This window comes from Myiozetetes cayanensis, unplaced genomic scaffold (assembly GCF_022539395.1).
Source record: "Myiozetetes cayanensis isolate MyiCay16 unplaced genomic scaffold, myiCay2020 scf20-37, whole genome shotgun sequence".
Lineage (NCBI taxonomy): Eukaryota > Metazoa > Chordata > Aves > Passeriformes > Tyrannidae > Myiozetetes > Myiozetetes cayanensis.
The window spans coordinates 14,699,584-14,718,440 of record NW_026087412.1 but is presented as its reverse complement, the minus strand read 5'-3'; the positions used below and the strand labels follow the sequence as shown (position 1 = coordinate 14,718,440).

The following is an 18,857-nucleotide window of genomic DNA, read 5'->3' as shown; positions in this document are numbered from 1 at the left end:
CTGGGGCAGCCAAGCCTCCTGCTCCCCAAGGGATCCTGGCAGAGCACCACGGGGATCCACTACCTCCTTCCCCCTCTCTTGCCCCTGGCTGGCACTTGTTGAACAGGGATCTGTGTCCCCAAGCACCAAGGATCCCTGGACCAGCCCCAAGCCTGTCCCACCATGCCAGGCTTCAACTTCTGCCCTAAATCCCTGTAACCACCCCCAAGCAGGGCAGTCCAGGCCCTTGGGGGGGTCTCCCTGTTCCCACCCCAGTCTGTGGAGGCCCCAGGCTTCGTGCAGCCTCGTCAGGGACAAAGGTCCTGCTGCCCCAGGTGACACAGGACATGGTGTGCAACGGGAAGGTGTGTAAAAATTTATTTTGTTGTAGAGAACAAACCTAAAATATTGCAGCTCCAGCAGACGTGGAGCAGGGACAGACACCAGGCACGGGCCCGGGGTGGCAGAGCCATAGGCGGTGGGCACAGAGAGGGATAAAGAAACAGCAGGGACACGGCCCTGGCAGTGCCAGGAACCAGAGGCCAGCAGCACGTGGCTGCCCGACTGGCACAGCAGCTCTGGCACACGCAGGGACCTCCCAGCTGGCCAGTGCTGGGGACCGTGGGCACCACTCTGGGACAGTCCCCGTGAGAGATGCTGGTGGCACCTCTCATGCCCCTGACTGGCTCCAGGCCACAGTAAAACGTTTAAATAGACAAAACACATTAAAAAGCAGCTCCAGGTGCTATCTCAGAGCTGCCCCCACCCAGCTGCCTGCAAAGAGACCGACCCTGAGTGTGCTGGGGAAGCCCAGGCTGGTGTCACTCAGCCAGGGGCTCATCCAGGCTCCCCATGGAGGGACAGGAGCCCAGGGATGGGTGCTGGCCTTGCTCTTTGGGACTGGGAGACGGGCACTGTGGAGCTCTGACCCCAGACTGGTGCTGAGCTCAGCCCCAGCAGCTGATGCCAGCTCAGGTGCAGGCAGGGGACAGGGGAAAGGAGCTTCCAGTTGTACCAGGAGCCTCACTCTGGACAGGGCCCTGCCAGGACGTGGGCTGTAGGGCACAGCGTGGCACCAGCTCAGTGATGGCACTGCCAGGGAAGGACTGTGGGCACCCAATGCCCTCACAACCCTCACCAGGGCTCCCAGAGCCCTGTGAATACTGGTGGCCATGAATACTGGTGGCCAGGGCAGGGGTGGGGACAGGACGGGCAGGCGGCAGGAAAGGAGGGCAGATGGACCCAGAGCCCAGCACGCTGCGGGACTCACAACATTATTGTGCAGAAACAAAACAAAGGAGGCTGGGACAGACCCTGGGTATCACTGTCCCCCCTCACGGCCCAGGGCTGCAGCCACTGCATCTCAGCAACAGGGGCCAGGCCTGACCCCAAAACACCAGGGCTGGGGGCTCCAAGTGCCTGGCCCTCCATCCCCAGCTGCCTTTCCCAGCACTGGCTGAGGGAAACCAGGACAGGAGAAGGAGATTTGCCCCAGGGAGCTGGAGCCATGAGCTCATTTGACAGCTCAGCTGCTGCTGGAGCTCCCAGGGGCTCTGAGAGCATTGACCCCCCCCCACAGAATTGAGGGCACCAGCACAGCCCTCTGGGGAGGGGACGTGCCCGGCCCAACAGACGCTGAAACACTCATGTTTGAGCTTAAAAACAAACGTTAAAAAAATTTAACAGAATAAAAGCTGAGGGTGATCCTCCAGCTGCTGGTGAGGCAGATCCCCAGCAGAGCTGCCTGCCCTGGTGCCAGGGAAGCCAGGAGGCCACAGGGTGATGCTGGCTGGTGCCAGGGATCTGTCCTGCTGGTGCTGGGAGGTCTGGTTCCACTGGCCCTGCAATCCAGGCTGGGGGAAAAGGAGGATTTCCTACCAGGGACCAGCTTGAGGCACGGCCTCTCACCAGGGTGTGCTGGGGACAGGGAGCTGGTGTTGCAGGGGGATGGGGTGGAGAGTGGCTCTCATTTGTTCTTGGCCAGCACACGGTACAGTGCGAACCCCACCAGCGCCGTCACTGCTGCCCCCAGCGCCACCCGGAGCCAGAAGGATGCGACTCCCAACTCCACGGTATTCAGGTGGCTGCAAGGAAAGGGAGAAGAGGTTGGTGAGTTCGGCTGTCCCAGAGCTCCCCACCAGCCCACAGCGCTCCCACCCCACACAGGGAGATTTGGGGGGCCCCTGGGGGGCACAGGGCGAGCACAGCACCGGGGGATACAGCCCAGCTGAAAAAGAGGCTCCAAGAGATTCCCGGCCCCACGTGCCGGAGTACCCGTCACCTGGCATCATCATCAAGCCAAGGGCTGGCTGGTGGGATGGATGTGGCTGTCCCCTCCCCTGGCCTGGAAACAGCACACCAACACCTAAATAATTAGCAGGAGCACGGAGGTATCTGCCTTTCTAGGTCAGGCTGCCTTTCCAACCCCCAGTGATGCAGGAGCGGGTGCCACGGAGATGCCGGCACAGCCGGTGACTCCGACCGAGGGGCAGTGAGGGAAGGAGCCCAGCGTACACATTCCCTTCCTGAGCACGTGCTGTCCTGCACCAACCTGCTCCTCTCTGAGAGAGGCACATCCATTATTCATTCCCCACTACATCGGGGGAGCACAGCCAATCCCCGGCCCTCCATTACGCTGTTATTTATTTATACCACATACCCTAAGATATATTAAGAATATTTAAATTTTAATACTGCGGAGAAGGGGGGGAAAAAAAAAAAGCGTCAGCTCTAAAAATAAAGTTGTTTATTGAAAAGAAGCTAGAGGGAAAACTACTCAGTAGTAATCCCATCCTGCCTTCCAGTGCTCCCACATGTTTTTCCCTGCGAGGGCTCGGCCCCCGGCGCTGTGCTCGCTCTTCCCACCCCTGAAGCAGAGATTCCATGTTCTCCTTCTTCCCACATCCCCCCCTCACCTCCTATGACCCGCCTGGTGCTGTTCCTACCCCCTTCCCAGCCCCTGTGGGGTGCAGCTCCTCCCAGAGGGAGGCTGTGTGACACAGGTCTCGCTTCACTGACCTCTTTTTCAGTCTGATCCATCTCATCAGGAGAAAATTGCTGCCACGCCCCCCGCGGGCCTTGGCAAACTAAGCTGGCTACTCCTCTCCAGCGTTTTTTATCTTAGGCTTCAAAAATAAACACTCCTGTGGCTGGATCTATCTAATAAATCTGTCAGAAACAAACATGAGGCAGAAGAAAACCTCCCCACTTTGCAAACAGAGGAAGAAATGGCCTTTGTGTTTCAATTATTTGTATAAAGAGATCACAGAATCCCAGAATCACTGAGTGGTTTGAGTTGGAAGGAGCCTTAAAGCTCATCTGGTTCCGCTCTCCTGCCATGGGCAGGGACACCTTCCACTAGCCCAGGGTGCTCCAAGCCCCGTCCAGCCTGGCTTTGGACACTTCCAGGGCTGGGGCAGCCACAGCTTCTCTGGGCAACCTGTGCCAGGGCCTCCCCACCCTCACAGGGAAGAATTTCTTCCCAATATCCCACCTAACCCTGCCCTCTGAGGGCAGTGGGAAGCTACTCCCCCTCGTCCTGTCACTTCATGCCCTAGATGACACCAAAATCATTAGATGACACCAAAAGCTGGAGAGAAACAAAGCAAAAGCAATGTGTCAGAGGTCAGGTTTGGACACAGCCCCCTCCCCAGGCTTTGCTCCCAGCAGAGCCCACTCCACAGGAAGGATACTAACGGGAAGGTGGCAGCAGTGGCCAGCTTGGTGTAGACAGCAGTGCTGGGTGGTCCCTGGCAGTGGCAGGTGAAGAGGAAGGGTGGAGGGAGGCAGTGCTTGTAGCAGAACTCAGCTGGGGTCAGCCCAGGCTGCTGGCTGGCTTCTGGCAGGTCCGCCTTGGAGGCCACGAAGACACAGGGGATCTGGCTGTCCATGTAGTGCTGCTGCAGGGACAGGAGAGGGCCCAGCGAGGGGTTATGAGACCAGCCCCTGGGGAACACGGCGCTGTCACGAAGGCTGGGGGAACCCTGTGCAGTCCCCCGGGGTCCCAGCCAGTTACCTTATAAATAGTGGCACAGTAGCTGAAGGATTTGGGGTCGCTCAGGTCGTAGATGAAGCAGGCGACGTCGCAGGCTGTGTCCGACGGCTTCGTGAACGTCGCGTCGGCACTGACCTCATACAGCTGGAGCAGGAGGGGAATGGACACAGCGCCTGTCACTACCTCAGGGCTGTTCCCCACACCAGAACAGGAATGGTGCTGCCTGATTGCAGCCACAGCCCAGCCTGGGGTGCTGGGATATGGGGGCACACAGCCAGCCCTGCTGTGAGCCAGGCACTGCACAATTCCCTCCTCCTCCACACTTACTATGAGGTATTTCTCCTGGCCATTGACCTGCACCGTGTTGATGGTGTAGGGGGACGGCTGTCCCGGGTTCTCCTTCTGGGCCTGTCAAGGACAATGCTGTCAGACGGTGGGGACACAAGCAGTGCTCGCTGGGGGACAGCGTTTCACACTGCCCTGAGCTCCAGTGCCCTAACAGCCACCTGAAGGGCAGCCAGGGCCTGCCATGAGATGTGGGGCCGTTCCTAACAGGCAGGGAAAGTCAGCAATGCCGTGGTCAGATTGGGGAAATACAGTTGCCTGGAAAAGGCACAGCTCCTCCAGATCCTCGGGACAAGCAAGGGGCGTGGGCCCACTGCCTCAGCCAAAATGAAGGATGCAACAGCCACAGAACCACCAGCACGCAGGGGGGTGTAAAGCATGGGCAGGGAGAGCACCACACAGGGGGCAGGGAGATGCCATCATGGGATAGGTCACTCCAGGACCTCCGGCTCTGCCTCCTGCTCCTGCCCTGCGCAGCGTGGCCGGACAGGGAGCAGCCACTCACCGCCAGGCTCCTGCCGAGGAAGGCCTGCAGGAAGGCGGACTTGCCTGCGCCCCGGGCTCCCAGCACCTTGCACAGGAACACGTTCCTCTGGGTCTGGCCTTTCTCCAGGTCAATCCGCTTCTCCCGGGTCACTGGCGGGAGAGAGGACGGGTGAGCACAGGGAGGGACCCGAGCGGTGGCAGGAGGGGAGGGCATGGCCGTACCCGTGAGGGCCTGCGTCTGGGAGTCCTGCTCCGACAGGATGGGGTAGCCCAAGTAGCCCAGGCACTCCAGGCAGTGCCGCACATCCAGGTAGGCCACGAGCCTGGAGAGACAGAGCGAAGGCGGGAGGGTCAGCAAGGGCTGAGTGATGTGAGCAGGGGCGGGGGAAAGGGACTGAGCTTACGTCCACTGGCAGAGGAATCCATGCAGGGAAAGCAGGCCTTTATCAGTGGTGCATACCGTGTTGGAGAGCTCGGGGCCCCACGGCACGCAGGGGAACACGCTGAAGAAGTTCTGCAGCTCTGTGTGTGAGAGGGCTCCGTCCTGGTCCTGCCAAAACAAAGGGAGTCAGCAGGAGAGCCAGGACACAGCCCGTGCCCAGAGGGGTCCCTGGCACACTGGCCACCTCGCTGGCTGCTGTGGAATGACACAGGGATGCTGTCAATGGCAGGAATCGATCACAGCACGGCCAGAGCTGGGCGAGCGTGCAGAGCCTGAGCCCCAGCGACTGCCACCACTGCACAAGAGACAAGCCAGTGTGCTTTGGGATCACAGCTGGAACCAGGCACAACCTGAGCACCCTGCAGCCCTGAGCTGCTGTTCTGGCTCCCCTGGGGCCAGCCTGGCCTTCCACACTGCAGGTATCTAGCCCAAGGTGTGCGGCCACTAAGCAACCACAGGCCAACGCAGCACCCTCAGGCTGGTGCGCCTGAAGGGGAACTGCTGGCACCTGGGCACACAGGGATGTGCATCCATTCAGTTGTGCCATTCCCTGTGGCCACAGAGCTGATCTGGGCACACAGGGACGTGTGTCCACTCAGTGCTGCCATTCCCAAGCCATTCCCCACGGCCACAGAGCTGCCATACTCCAGGTGCACATCAACATCTGAATAACCACTCCAAGCAGGTGCATGCAGATCCAATACATCCCATCCCCCCACTCTCCAAGAGCCAGAGCATGGTACAAATGGGTTGTTTTCTCTCCCTCCCTCGGGCCTGGCAGCCCTCCACAGGGCTGGCAGCTGTGCAGATGCTGGTGCTTGGTCTGTGGCTGCAGGCCAACAGCTGTGCCCGCTTCCCTGCCACCCTGCCTGTTGTAGCCAGGCACTACAAGGGGCCATGCCAGCTTGATCCTCACTCAGATTAAGTCGTTGAAAGCCCAAACTGCCCTTTGGTCAAGGGTAGTGACCAGCACCCATGTGCCCTGACAAGCCATCAGACTACCAACTGCTTGCTGTGACCACTTCCTGCTCCCAAAGCCTCCTAAAGGGAATGCTGTGTCAGAGCAAAGCCCTTCATTGGTGGGTTCCCTGGCACAGAGGGGTGTGCAGGGGAGCAGCTCTGCCCAGGTGTGCAGGCCCAGCAGAGCAAACCCTCCCCCAGAGCCCCACCTTGTCGTGCTTCTCAAACAGCCGCTGCAGGAACTGGTATCCCAAGTGGTTGAGCTCCGTGGAGCAGCCGGGGGGCACGCGGAACCTGTTGGAAAAATCATGGAATCATTATGATTGGAAAAGCCCTCTGGGATCACTGAGCCCAACTGTTCCACCAGCACTGCCAATGGCGCTACCGTGTCCCCAAGTGCCACAGTCACACAGCTTTTAAATCCCTCCAGGAACAGGAACTCCACCACTGCCCTGGACAGCCTGTGCCAGTGCTTGACAAGCCTTTTGATCAAGAAGTTTTTCCTAAAATCCAACACAAACCTCCCCTGGACCTTTCATATCTTATTTCTCAGTTCAAATACCCCAACAAGCCTCCTCAAGCCCTGAACAATGGGCAGTGTGTGAGCAGATCTGAGAGGACTCAGCTCCCCACTCCCTCCCTGCTCAAGGCCAGCTGTTGCCTCCAGGCCTGGCTATTCCTTGACACAGTCCCCTTGTTGTGGGGAGAATCCCCTGAAGGTGCACAGAGGCCTCTCCTTGGCACATCCCAAGCAGCCAGAGTGGTGCTGTGCCCTTGCTCCACCTTGTGCCCAGGGCTCCAGCAGGGCACAGCACTGCCCTGAGGTGCCATCCACCAGCACGTCCCTGTCACCTCCCTGCAGCCTGCTGTCTGGGGAGAGGAGGAGGCAGCTCCAAGCCAAGCCCTTCCATTCCTGCCAGATCCCCACCTCCAGGGTGGCAGGGAGCAGAGACGAGACAGCAGCTGCAGACTGAGCCGGGAGGGCTGTGCTGACAGCTCACTGCTCCCGACAGCGCTGCTCTGCCTCGGCTCAGGCAGCGACAGAGCAGCCTCTGAAAGCCCCTGACTGATGTCAAGGGAAGTCTGGGACTTCTAGGCAGGCAGGGAATGATCAGAACCAGCAGCACAGCCAGCAGCCCCAAGGCCTGTTGTATTTTTTCCCAACCCCATGTGTCAGCTCCTGCCCGCAGGGGAAGGTGAGGGCTGTGAACCCGACCCTGACCTCAGGGCCCACAGCAGCCCCAGGGTGCAGGGAGGATCCAGCTGAGGTGCTGGGGACCCCTGAGCCGTGCACCACCGGGCCGTGACCCCCTGCCCACCCCCAGGGCAGGGCACGCACTGTGGGTACAGGTAATCATCCGTCAGCTCCAGCTCGTCGTCATAGCCGAAGCGGCGCAGGATGGTCCAGGTGGTCTCGTGCCGGCCCCTCTGGATGAAGAGTGTGTTGAGGAAGAGGAAGCCTGCAGGAGAGATCAGGGGCTCAGACACAGCAGGGTCAACTCAGCGTCAGGGATCCACGCCCTGGGACTGTGCTTTGCCTGGGAAAACAGGCTGCTTGGACACAGAGATCTCTACCAGGCTCCAGCTTGCTTTAACAAGAGGCACTAATTAGGCTTGCAATGAGAGGCAGGAGGCTGGAGACAGGGCCCTTCAGGATGTGCTGAAGGAGATGGGTCCCCCCCATCCCTTGGGAAGAAGCAGGAGTCCTTGTGCTGTTACCATTCAAGGTCAGGCCATTGTCCTGCACCCCGTCTGTCGTGTTCTTCCACACAACCATCTTCACATCCTCCAGGGCCTGTGGAGCCAGTGGGTTTCCAAAGCAGGACTTCTGCCTCCCAAGGGAAAGAAGGCCACTGTCAGCAAAGCACACAGACAGAACAACCCTGTCTCACCAGCTTCCCCCTCCCCTGGCAAGGGATGGGGTTTCAGGGAGAGTAATTCACCCAGCTCAGGGATTTCTGCTTTAGACTTTGACCAAACCCCTGTTCTTCAGCATCCCAGTAACTTGGGACTCTGTACATCTCCAGAGCCTCCTGGTCTAACCACAGCAGAGTAAATTCAACCCAAGCTTAGGAAGATGGAACCCCATGTGCTCAGAGATGCACCCTGTGGTGCTTTAGCTGTGGAACAGAAGTACGAATGGGAACAGGATGGCTGTGTCAGGAGAGGGGTGGCTTTTGCCTGTTATTGGATGGAAAGGGAAGCCCAGGGACTGGGGAATATCTCCCCTCTGCAGCCAGCCCTACCTGGAAGTAGTTGAGTTCGTCATCACTAAGGATCTGGTTGTTATCCTGGTCCGAGAGGTTGAAGATCCGGGTCAGTGCTCGTGCACAGGTGGGTTTCAGCTGCAAGGGACCAATCATGGTGACAAATGGCACCAGCTTCAGCCTGGCCCTTCCTCCTGCAATCCTATACACAGTGGGTTCCCTTCCTGCACTGCCTGGGAACACAGACCAGCTAAGCACCCTTGGAGGTGGGAATCATGGAATCATTTAGGTTGGAAAAGCTCTCCAAGACCATCAAGTCCAACTGTTCCCCCAGCACTGCCAAGGCCACCCCTAACCCATGTCCTCAAGTGCCACATCCACAAGCCTTTTAAACCCCTCCAGGGATGGTGACTCCACCACTGCCCTGGGCAGCTGTGCCAGGGCCTGACAACCCTTTCTGTGAAGACATTTTTCCTAATATCCAATCTAGAGTGAGAAATGACAGTCCATAGGGAATTTTTCTTCTGGCCCCTTCCCATCATGGCTAACAGATGGTCTGGAGCACGAGGGCTTCTGCCCCAACACACCCTGGTCCTTGCAGGTCTCTCTGGCCTGGGTATGCTCAGCTGGCTGTGCTGAGCACAAGGAATGGATGCCATCCCCTTGTCTTGCCTGTGCCAGCCCAAACCCTCCACCTTCCCTCCAAAAGCTGCACACCAGAGCAGTGTGATGGGAAGCAGACTCCTCCAGGAGCCTACCTGCTTCTCCTCCGGGTCGTAGAGCGGGGCAGTGGGGTGCAGCACAGCTTTCTGGGCGTAGTAGAAGAGCTCGGAGATGTTCTTGAGGTTCTTGGCAGAGCACTGGGGATTCAAAGGAAGAGACAGCCCTGGGAGCTGATTAAAAGGGTAGGAGGAGGGTGATACAAGCTCCCTGAGCCAGACAAGTTGTGGATCAAAGCACAGAGTAAAGTTTGTCCACCGTGAGGAAAAATCAAAAGGGAAAAATCCCTGGGTTTTGCTCTGGTTTTGCTTTCACAGCCCCAGAGCCAATACACAAAGGACAGAAAGCCCAAATCACAGGCTCTCAACCCCCAGACATGGGGACTTCTGCAGAGCAGTGTCAGTAGGGCAGCCCTCCACAAGCACAGAGGCTCCCTGACTCACACCAGACCAGCACTCCGACCCCTCGGGGAGGCTCTGCAGACACCCTCCAGTTCCCTCACCTCCACACAGGTCTCAATCTCCGAGAACTGGTTCATGATGGGCAGGATGACATCCATGGAGCTGCCCATCTGCAGGTCAGACTTATTTCCCACTAAAATAATGGGGATCCTGGCAAAGACACAGAGCACGAGTAAGGCCACCCCTCCCCTGGTCCCAGCACTGTCCCAGCCACTTGGTGCTCTCATGGGGCAGGCTGGGGAGCCCCCCCCCTCCTCTGCAAGGACAGAGCAGCTTTCCTTCCTCCCATGGCCAGGAGCATCCATCTGGAGAGACAAACTGCCTGATCCTGCCTACGCTTTCACCCAGCAACAATATGTTCAGGAGCCTTTAATCCAGCACAGCAGCCTTCTGCCCAAGTGATCCACACACAGATTGCAGCTCAGAGATTCCCTTGGCAGCCCCCTTTCCCTGTCTGGCTGAGAAGAGATCAAGGGGAAAGAAGGATCTCTCTCCAGTGGCCCCCTGCCTCAGCTGGATCTCTGAGGGAGAAAAGCCCACATGTTCTTATGCTACAAGTGGTCTATCCACAAGCCACAGTCATGGAATGGTTTTGGTCATAAGAGACCTCAAAGATCATCTCACTCCACCCCCTGCCATGGGCAGGGACACCTTCCACTAGACCAGGTTGTTCCAAGCTCCATTCAACCTGATTTGGATCAAAACACAAAGTTGGTTTGGTCTCAGCACCCTCAGGGAGGGTGGTGAGCTCCCCACAGCCCTCAGAACTCCCCAAATCTGCACCCACACATCACGCCACACATGGTACCTGGATCCCTTTTCAAGCCCTCCGTTCACCATGGGGATCCACTTCGTGCGAATCTGGAAGGTGAGCAGAGGGTGTCAGCACAGCCTGGGGAGGGAGAGGCAGATCCCAGGCAGACAGCAGGGCCCTGCAGCCATCTGTTCCCCAGCATTCCCCCACACCAGCAGGCAGAGCAGACCCAGGGATGCTGGATGCCAGCGTGAGGATTCAACCAGCCTGTTGTGAGGGCAACCACCAACGTGGGAGCAAGCTTGTGCTGTGCTCAGCCAATGCCTGCAGGGGTCTCAGACCCCAAATCCCCCACAGCACTGGTATGTGCTCACACTATGCAAGGGCAGTGCTGGGAACCCCTTCCCCTCCAGCTCTGTGGTGGGACCTGTTACCTTGTCGAGGGTGGCCTCCTTGGTGACATCGTACACCACACAGACCACGTTGGCCTGCAAGAGAAGCAGCAGAGGGTGGTGAGGGGGTCCTTGTGCACACCCACAGCAGCAGGGAATGCCGGTGGAGATGTCACGGAAACGCGGCCGTAGCGGCCGAGTGCACGTGAGAGTGGACACGTACACAGCCCCCCTCACATAGCCCTCCTCACAGTCATCCCCACAGCCCCCTCACACAGCCCCTCACACAGCCCCTCACACAGCCCCTCACACAGCCCCTCACACAGCCCCCACAGCCCTCCTCACAGCCCCCCTCACACAGCCCTCCTCACACACACAGCCCCCCTCACACAGCCCCCCTCACACACACAGCCCTCCTCACAGCCATCCCCACAGCCCCCTTCACAGCAGCCCTCACACAGCCCACCCCCACACACACACAGCCCCCTCACAGCCATCCCCACAGCCCCCCTTACACAGCCTTCCTCACACAGCCCCCTTCACACACAGCCCCCCTCACAGCCATCCCCACAGCCTTACTCACACAGCCCTCCTCACACACACAGCCCTCCTCACACACACAGCCCTCCTCACACACACAGCCCTCCTCACACACACAGCCCCCGACACAGTCCCACAGCTGCTGGGAGCACAGGCCGGCTCCTCTGGCTCCTGTGCCCCTGGAGCTGCCGCCCCACAGCCGCCCAGATCCCCCTCCCACGCCGCGGCCATGCCCTCCTCCCCTCCCGACCCCGCGCAGACGGCGCCGAGGCTTTATGGGAAGCAGACAGGAGGGATCACTGGTCCTTTCAGGAGAGAGTTTAGCGCTAATCCTGAGGACACACAAGGGTTTAGGCAGGATTTCCTGGGGCTGTTTAAAGCCTCTGTGTACTCCTGCTGTCTGGGTGGAAGGGGCAGGACCCCTGTGCCCACCTCCTCAGCACTTAACCACCGGGGTGGGGAAGTTAAATAGCTTTGCTCACATGAGAGAGTTTTATTATCCACAATTAAAAGGTCCTTGTCTCTGCAGAGCCAAGGCTAATCCCAGGGCAAAGAGCAGCTGGGTGAATCCCAGCCAGACAACCCAATTATTCCTCCACGGCTGCTCCAAGGGCTTCCTCATCTCTCCCTGCCCAGCGCTCCCCGGGGGCTCCAGCTCCCCAATTAACTTCTCTGTGCCACTGCTTCATCAGGCAGCCACAGGGATCTAATGCAGGAGCAGGGGGTCTTGCCCAAGCTCAGCAACTGCTTCTCCCCTCTTCCGAGTCCATCAGGAACATCCCCAGGCTGAGAGCACATCATCTGCTCTGCAGCCCCCTCCTGCCCCCCGCTGCTCTCCTTCTGGAGGCTCCCCCCAGGGCCAGGACAAGCCACGTACAACAGCTTACAAGACAGAGCAGGATTAAACGAGCCTCTAAACAAACCACAGCATTAATCCACGGATAACCAACTGCCTGGCCCCTCTGGGTGGTTAACGGGAAGGGAGGGGAGCAGCTTGGGAGCTGCAGAACCACACGCTCCTGTCCCAGCCAGCCCTGCTCACCTTGGAGATCTCCTCCTGCAGCTCCTCCTCTGTCTGCTCTGCCTCTGAAAGGGGAACAGAGCTGTCACCATCTGCCCTGGCAGCAGGACCCCTTCCCGGTCCCCTGAGACAGGCAGGGAAGGGGAAAAGCCAGGTGGGATGGGGCCCTACCTGAGTAGTCCACTATGTGTGTGGGGACCTTCTCAGGGGTGACGTCGGCCGGGATCGTGATCTCCTCCGCCCGGGGGGGCACCTGCAAAGCCAGCACAGCTGTGCAGCCAGCCCTGCCAGGTGACAGCCAGCCCTGCCAGGTGACAGCCAGCCCTGCCAGGTGACGGTCAGCCGAGAGCATGGGTGACAAGGGACCTCACATCCCAACATGGGCACTGCCCAGTGCCCGCCCTGCCAGGGGGGGATGGGCTACGGATCATGGATGGCTTTTGGCCCCCCCTGGGCTGCAGCAGCTCCCTGCACCCCACCCCTCACACAGCCCGTGTCCCCGAGGTGGAATCTCCGTTTGTCCACCAGGAACAGCCTCCCTCAGCCACAGCCAGCCCTGCCCAGCCCGGCCTCCCTCAGCCACAGCCTCAGGCTCTGGAGATAAGGCCTGGGCACTCCAGAGATAAGGCCTGGGCACTCCCTGGCTGTCTGGGCTCAGTGCTGAGCTGACTGAGCTGGGCTGGCAGCAGGGGACAGGCCACAGGGCTGGTCCCCAAAAACCCCTGAGCTGATGCTTCCCAGCACAGCATCATACAGGGCACCAGCTGCTCGTAGGCAGTGGGAGAAGCCAGCTGATGGCACAGGGAAAATGTGGCCAGACTGATCCCATTTTCCCATTCCAGCTGTGCTGGGACAGCAAGCCGCCCTGCTGGAGGCTCCAAGAGGAACGATGGATCTGCTACTGGCAGCTGGCCTGGCTCAGAGCACCAAAGCCAACTCCAGATGGGTACAGAAGGGCGGGGAATGTGGTTTGACCCCTTCTGAGGGCTCTGTGCCAGTGCCAGGCTGGATCTGGGAGGAAGGCTGGGCCCTGCTGTGTTGGTGGACACAACACACAGACCCCCAGCAGCAGCGAGCCGGGGCCTGGGAGACACCACACACTCTCCCGAGGGCAGAGAGAGCCCCACATCAGAGCACAAACAGGAAAACAGCACCTCAGCTGGAGCTCCCTATGGTCCTCACCGACCTCACCTGAGCTTTAGCGGCGATTGCTGGGGACTCCCGTGGCTGTCACAGCCCAGAGCTGTGAGTACACCCAGGCACCCCGACCCCCCAAAATGGGGACAGAGCTGTCTCACCCGGGGTGTGTGTGTGTGTGTGTGTCCCCTCCCCGCTCACCTCTTCTGGAAACTCCTCGCCCACCAGGGCCATGATCAGGGACGTCTTCCCCACCTGGGCTAGGAAATAAAGGGAGGACGTTGACATTGGCACGGGCACGGCAGACCCGCGGGGGACAGCGGCAGTGGAGCCGGGGGCTGGTGACCGCGACACCCGCGGGGCCCGGGACCACCGGCGGGCCCGGCCGCTCCCCCACCCTGCCGGTACCGGGGATCCCCTGCACCCTCGGCCTACCCGGGACCCCCGTGCGCCCTCGGCCACCTCGAGTAGCTCCGGGACCCCTCAGGACCCCCCTCACCCTCCCTTCATAGAGGGTCCGATGCCCGCCCGGCCCCTCAGGACCCCCCTCACCCTCCGCGAACAGGAGGATCCGATGCCCGCCCCTCAGGACCCCCTCACCCTCCCCGAGCAGGAGGATCCGCTGCCCGCCCCTCAGGACCCCCTCACCCTCCCCGAGCAGGAGGACCCGCTGCCCGCCCCTCAGGACCCCTCTCACCCTCCCCGAGCAGGAGGATCCGCACGTCCCGCTTCATGGCGGCACCGCCGCCTCCCTGTTTCCCCACCACCACTTCCGGCCGCACCACCGAGCGGCGGCGCGGAGCGGCGCCAGACACCACAGCGCCCCCTGGCGAGGGCAACACGCTGGGACCTCCAGGGTTTCGTCTGTCGATGGTTTATTAACGAAAACAAAACATTTAACGACAACAAACGGCGAACAGGGCCGTGAAACACATCCCGGGGCCGGGCGGGGCCGGCCCGCCGCCGCCGGGCCCTGCAGCTGTGCGGGCGGTAGTTGAGGCCTGGTTGGGGCCGGAGCCGGGGCCTGTCCCGGAGCCAGGGCCGGCCCCTCCGGGCTCTTTCCCCGCTGGAGAAGCCAGTCCAGTCCAGGGCCCGCCCTGCTCAGCCGCCCGTCAGCTCCCACACGAGCACGGCGCTGTGCGAAGCCGTGAGGAGGCGGCGGCCGGAGGGCGCGAAGCGGCAGAGGTGCACGGTGTCGTCATGGCCGGCGTAGTCCTGCGGGTCCCCGGCCGGGCACGGCTGCAGCCGCAGGAGCCGCGCTGGGAGAGCAGGGTCAGGGCCGGGCTGGGGGCTGGCACTGCTCCTGACCACTTACAAACCCGCTCCCTGGGGCTTTTCCTTGCCAGGACCACCCTTCCCTGGGCCCTCTCCAGGCTCTCTCCCTGCTGCTGAGCTGGGAGTTGCTGAGCTGAGTGACACTGGACAGGCAGATCCAAACCACTCCAGGCGCGAGGTGCCCTTGTCAGGAGCAGGGCTGTGACTGTCCCCTGCTATGGGAAGGTGTCTGCTGCCTCCTGGGCTGCAGCCCATAACCCCAGGAAGTCATTCCAGTGACAAATCCTGCCCCTGGACAAGCAGGACTGAGCTCATGCATCTCATTTCTGACCTAGGAGTCTCCCCCAGAGGTTTCTCCTTACCCTGGACTGTAGCTCCCAGGGTTTGAGGATATGGGGTGTGTGCATGTGTCTCATTTTATGGAACAAGGACCCTTGTTCCCCCCCTGCCAGGAGAAGGGGAGATCCCTCCCCATGGAGGGGCCCAGCACTCACCACGGAAGCCGAGGGCCATGAAGGGCGCGGCCGGGGACAGGCTGAGCGAGGTGGCAAAGGCTGGCAAGGACACTCTCCTGACCACCTGCATCCAGCAAGAGAAACACCAGCTCCTCACAGGGGGGAAGGGACAGCCCAGAGCTGTGCAGCGAGTCATTAGGAGGGTAAAGGGAGGCTGAGGGTGAACAGGAAACCTGCCCCAGGCATCCAGGAGATGGCTCAGCAATGTGGAGTGTGCCAGTCTCCTGGAAGCAGCCTGCAGTGGGAGCAGGGACTGGCTGCCTGGACACAGCCCGAGGCAGGGGCAGGGCTCTGCTGTTCCCCTGGGGGTTTCCAAGCTGAGGAGGGTTCCCTGAGCCCAGCCCAGCCCTGTGACAGGGGTTAACACAGGGCACAGGTACCTGCTTCTTGCGCAGACTGTAGAACAAGGCTTCCTCCTGCAGCCCAAACCCCACGTAGACCAGGACACCTTGTTCCCAAGGGCAGAATGCAGCCAGGCTGGGAGGGAGGTCGAGACCCTGCTGAGGGAAACCAAAGGCAAGAAAAGTCTGGATTCTCCATCTTGACCCAATACAATGGGGACAAAAGGAGGATCTTCAGGGCTCTGAGTGTCTGAGCAGTGGGAAGTTAATATGATGGAGGGTGTTTCCTCCCTCTTGCATTCCCATCTCAAGGAAAGCAAGGAGCACCCACACCCTGCCATGAAAACCTGAAGCAAATTGTTCGGTGTCAGAGGAGCAGGAGACATGAGGGTCCAGCAGGTTGAATTTCTACTGAGATGTTGCTGCAGGGGCCTGAAGGTGGGATTGGGTTATGGATTGGTTTAACACAACAAAATAGGGCCCAGAAGACAGATCTTGAGTGGTGGATGCAAGATTAATCCTTCTCACTCTGGGGAGAGCCTTGGGGGATTTTCTCCTTCCAGAGAAAATCCAACGTTTTCAAAAGAAAAAGAAGAAACATTGACAGAACCCAGCTGCTGTATGGAAGCTCCTTCTGCCTGCCAGTGTCACCTGGACCAGGGACCATGTCCACATCCTCTCCAACCAGATCCTTCCTCCCTTGCTAGCAGGTGTCCTGCTGCCCAAACCTCACCCTGGGTTGGAGCCAGAGGCTTCTGCCAAGCAGCACAGACACCCAGGGCTGAGTACTTGGCTCTGTGAACTTGTCGTGGCGCTCCTGGCTTGGAATATTCATGCTCCTCAAGAGTGTCAGAGCAAGCAGCACGCTCCTAATTAGCTCTCCCCCTCCTGCACACTGTGCTCATGGCTGCCTGTGCTCTGGTTTGCTGGCACAGGGCTGTCAGCTCTTTGCAGGTGCAGTTTTGGGCTCCTCATGCTTAAAAGTCAGTGCTTGGGGACAGCTGTGTGTGGAAAGCAATTGCAGCAGTACCAGAGAGGGTTTGTTAACAAGATACTCCGCGAGCAGAACTAACAGAGATGACGTTCCTAAGCACACTGTCTCTGCCAGAGCCCTGTGCATCCCCCCTCTGTGTCTGCTGGTGCCAAGCCCCACGCCAGGAGCAGGCAGGGGCTGGCAGGAGCCAGGCTCACCTCGGGGTCAGCAGGAGCTGGGAAGCTGAGCCAGTCGAGGAGCTCACACTTGTCCTGGAGCCAGTCGGAGGCCCAGACGCTGACCCGGCGGTCCGAGCTCGTGGCCAGCCAGAGCTCCCCCACCTTCCACCCCGAAGTCGTGGTACTAGGGGAACACAAACACAACACTGGCACGCTGGAGGCACAGAGGCTGCAAAGCAAGGTGACACTAGAGAGTGGGGCAGGAGCTTGTGGGGACACGGGTCTTGTGTTTAGGGAATCAACACCAGGATTAGCCTGTTTGTGGCTGCCCCATCCCTGGAAGTGTCCAAGGCCAGGTTGGACAGGGCTTGGAGCAACCTGGGCTGGTGGAAGGTGTCCCTGCCCATGGCAGGGGGTGGAAGTGGATGATCTTTAAGGTCCCTTCCAACCCAAACCCTGGCCTGAACGACACAGTTCTCTTCCCTGGGACAATGTGTGGATGTGCACATCTCCCAGGGGAATTCTTTTCAATACCATGTGTGCCCTAACAACGTCCTTCACCTAGAACCAAGGATCTCCTTGGTCTGAATTACCAGGGAACACAGCCTTACAGCATGGATGATTGTACAGCCTGAGAACTTGGGGAAAATTATTAACAATTCTGCTGCACAAAGGAAAAAACTCTTCATGAAGAGGAAGACAAAGGAGGTGCTAAAACCATCCCACTGGTGCACAAATAATATATCCCTGGAAAAACTGATCAGGAGTTACTGGAGGGGATGGGAGTCTGAAAAGCAAGGGACAAGGAAGCAGACACTGACCATTCTGCTTCCCACAGCTGTGCAGTGACACACGAGGATTTGCTCCTGTGGGGTCTCACCTGCTTCCTGGTGCACTGGAGAACAGTGATGGGGGAGCCTTTGTGGTCAGCCAGGACATGGATAGTCATTCCAGTGCGAGGGCTGCTCACAGCCACCAGCCCATCCTTGCCCCCTGATAAGATCCTTTCTCCTGAAAGGAGACAAAAGAATGGGATGCTTGGGAAGAATAGCCACGAGGAGAAAGGTCCAAGATCATGGGATATCAGTGTCCCAAAACACTGTGAAAGGCTGGGAACATCCCAGTCCAGGGCTGGGTAAGATGAGATGTCTCAGACACCCATTAAACCTCCACACTGAAGAAGACCCGTGGTAGATCGTAAGCAGGAGGGCACAAAAGGCTTTGTTGTACCAAACCCCTTTGTTATTCCATTGCCAATACACCTCCCATCTCCTATTCACCACATGCTCAGCTGGCAGAGCCACCAAAGCTCACTGAGACGAGTTCTGTGGCTCTCCCTGGCCCCAGGGTGTTGGGCAGGTGGCCAGGACACAGAGCAGCTGGAGGTCAGGGTAACCCAGGCAGCACCAAGCCACATTCCCCGAGGGTCACGTCCCTGCTGTGACCCTGGGCAGTCTCACCATCTGTGGAGTAGGTGATTGCTGTCAGTGCAGCGCTGTGGGGGTGCATTTTCAGCTCCATCTCTGTCCTGGAAACACTGAACACACGGATGGTGCCGTCACTGTACCCTGCCACCACGTGCTGGTTCTCAGCTCCCCACACCCCGACGGGACGAGGCTTCCAGGCCAGGCACTGGCAGCTCTGCGAAGGAACCAGAGGTGACACAGTGGATGCTTCCCTGTGCCAAGAGGAAGGGAATGATGTCCCACAAACACTGACCTGGTTGAGCACCTGGAACTGGACCACCAGCTCCGTGCTGCTCAGAGCCCAGATCCTCACGCTGCCATCCTCCCCGCACGTGGCACAGTGAGTCTCGTCAGGACTGAAGCACACCTCAGTCACCTGCACCAGGAACAAAGAGGGCAACAGGGGCTCTACAGGTGCCACAGCCCAGAGCACATCAGCTCCTCTGCCCTTCTACCCACCCTTGGGAGACATCAGACAAGATGGAACATAAAGGAAGGTGGGTGCTTTGAGTTTGGGCTTAAATTGTGGGCTGACAGGACAAGAGGAAACAGTTTCAGGTTGCACCAGAGAAGGCTTAGATTGGATATTAGGAAGTATTTCTTCATTGAAAGTGTTGCAAAGCACTGGAACAGGCTGTCCAGGGCAGTGGTGGAGTCATTATCCCTGGAG

At 59.3% G+C, this 18,857-nt stretch overlaps 1 protein-coding gene across 1 annotated transcript in view; it reads right to left on the bottom strand.

Annotated features, from left to right (window-relative positions):
- Positions 1-342: 342 nt before the first annotated feature.
- WDR90 (WD repeat domain 90) overlaps positions 343-18,857 on the bottom strand; it is a 44,818-nt gene continuing 26,303 nt past the window's right edge. The window contains 25 exon segments of the mRNA XM_050317770.1: positions 343-2,063; positions 3,676-3,878; positions 3,995-4,117; positions 4,301-4,381; positions 4,824-4,954; positions 5,027-5,127; positions 5,209-5,354; positions 6,416-6,500; positions 7,546-7,666; positions 7,926-8,034; positions 8,453-8,551; positions 9,172-9,273; positions 9,636-9,744; positions 10,403-10,455; positions 10,783-10,836; positions 12,323-12,366; positions 12,473-12,554; positions 13,640-13,698; positions 15,208-15,292; positions 15,609-15,725; positions 16,761-16,880; positions 16,882-16,905; positions 17,602-17,732; positions 18,182-18,362; positions 18,441-18,563. Of these exon segments, the coding sequence (XP_050173727.1) occupies positions 1,946-2,063; positions 3,676-3,878; positions 3,995-4,117; positions 4,301-4,381; positions 4,824-4,954; positions 5,027-5,127; positions 5,209-5,354; positions 6,416-6,500; positions 7,546-7,666; positions 7,926-8,034; positions 8,453-8,551; positions 9,172-9,273; positions 9,636-9,744; positions 10,403-10,455; positions 10,783-10,836; positions 12,323-12,366; positions 12,473-12,554; positions 13,640-13,698; positions 15,208-15,292; positions 15,609-15,725; positions 16,761-16,880; positions 16,882-16,905; positions 17,602-17,732; positions 18,182-18,362; positions 18,441-18,563 (2,601 nt within the window). The 3' untranslated portion in view covers positions 343-1,945.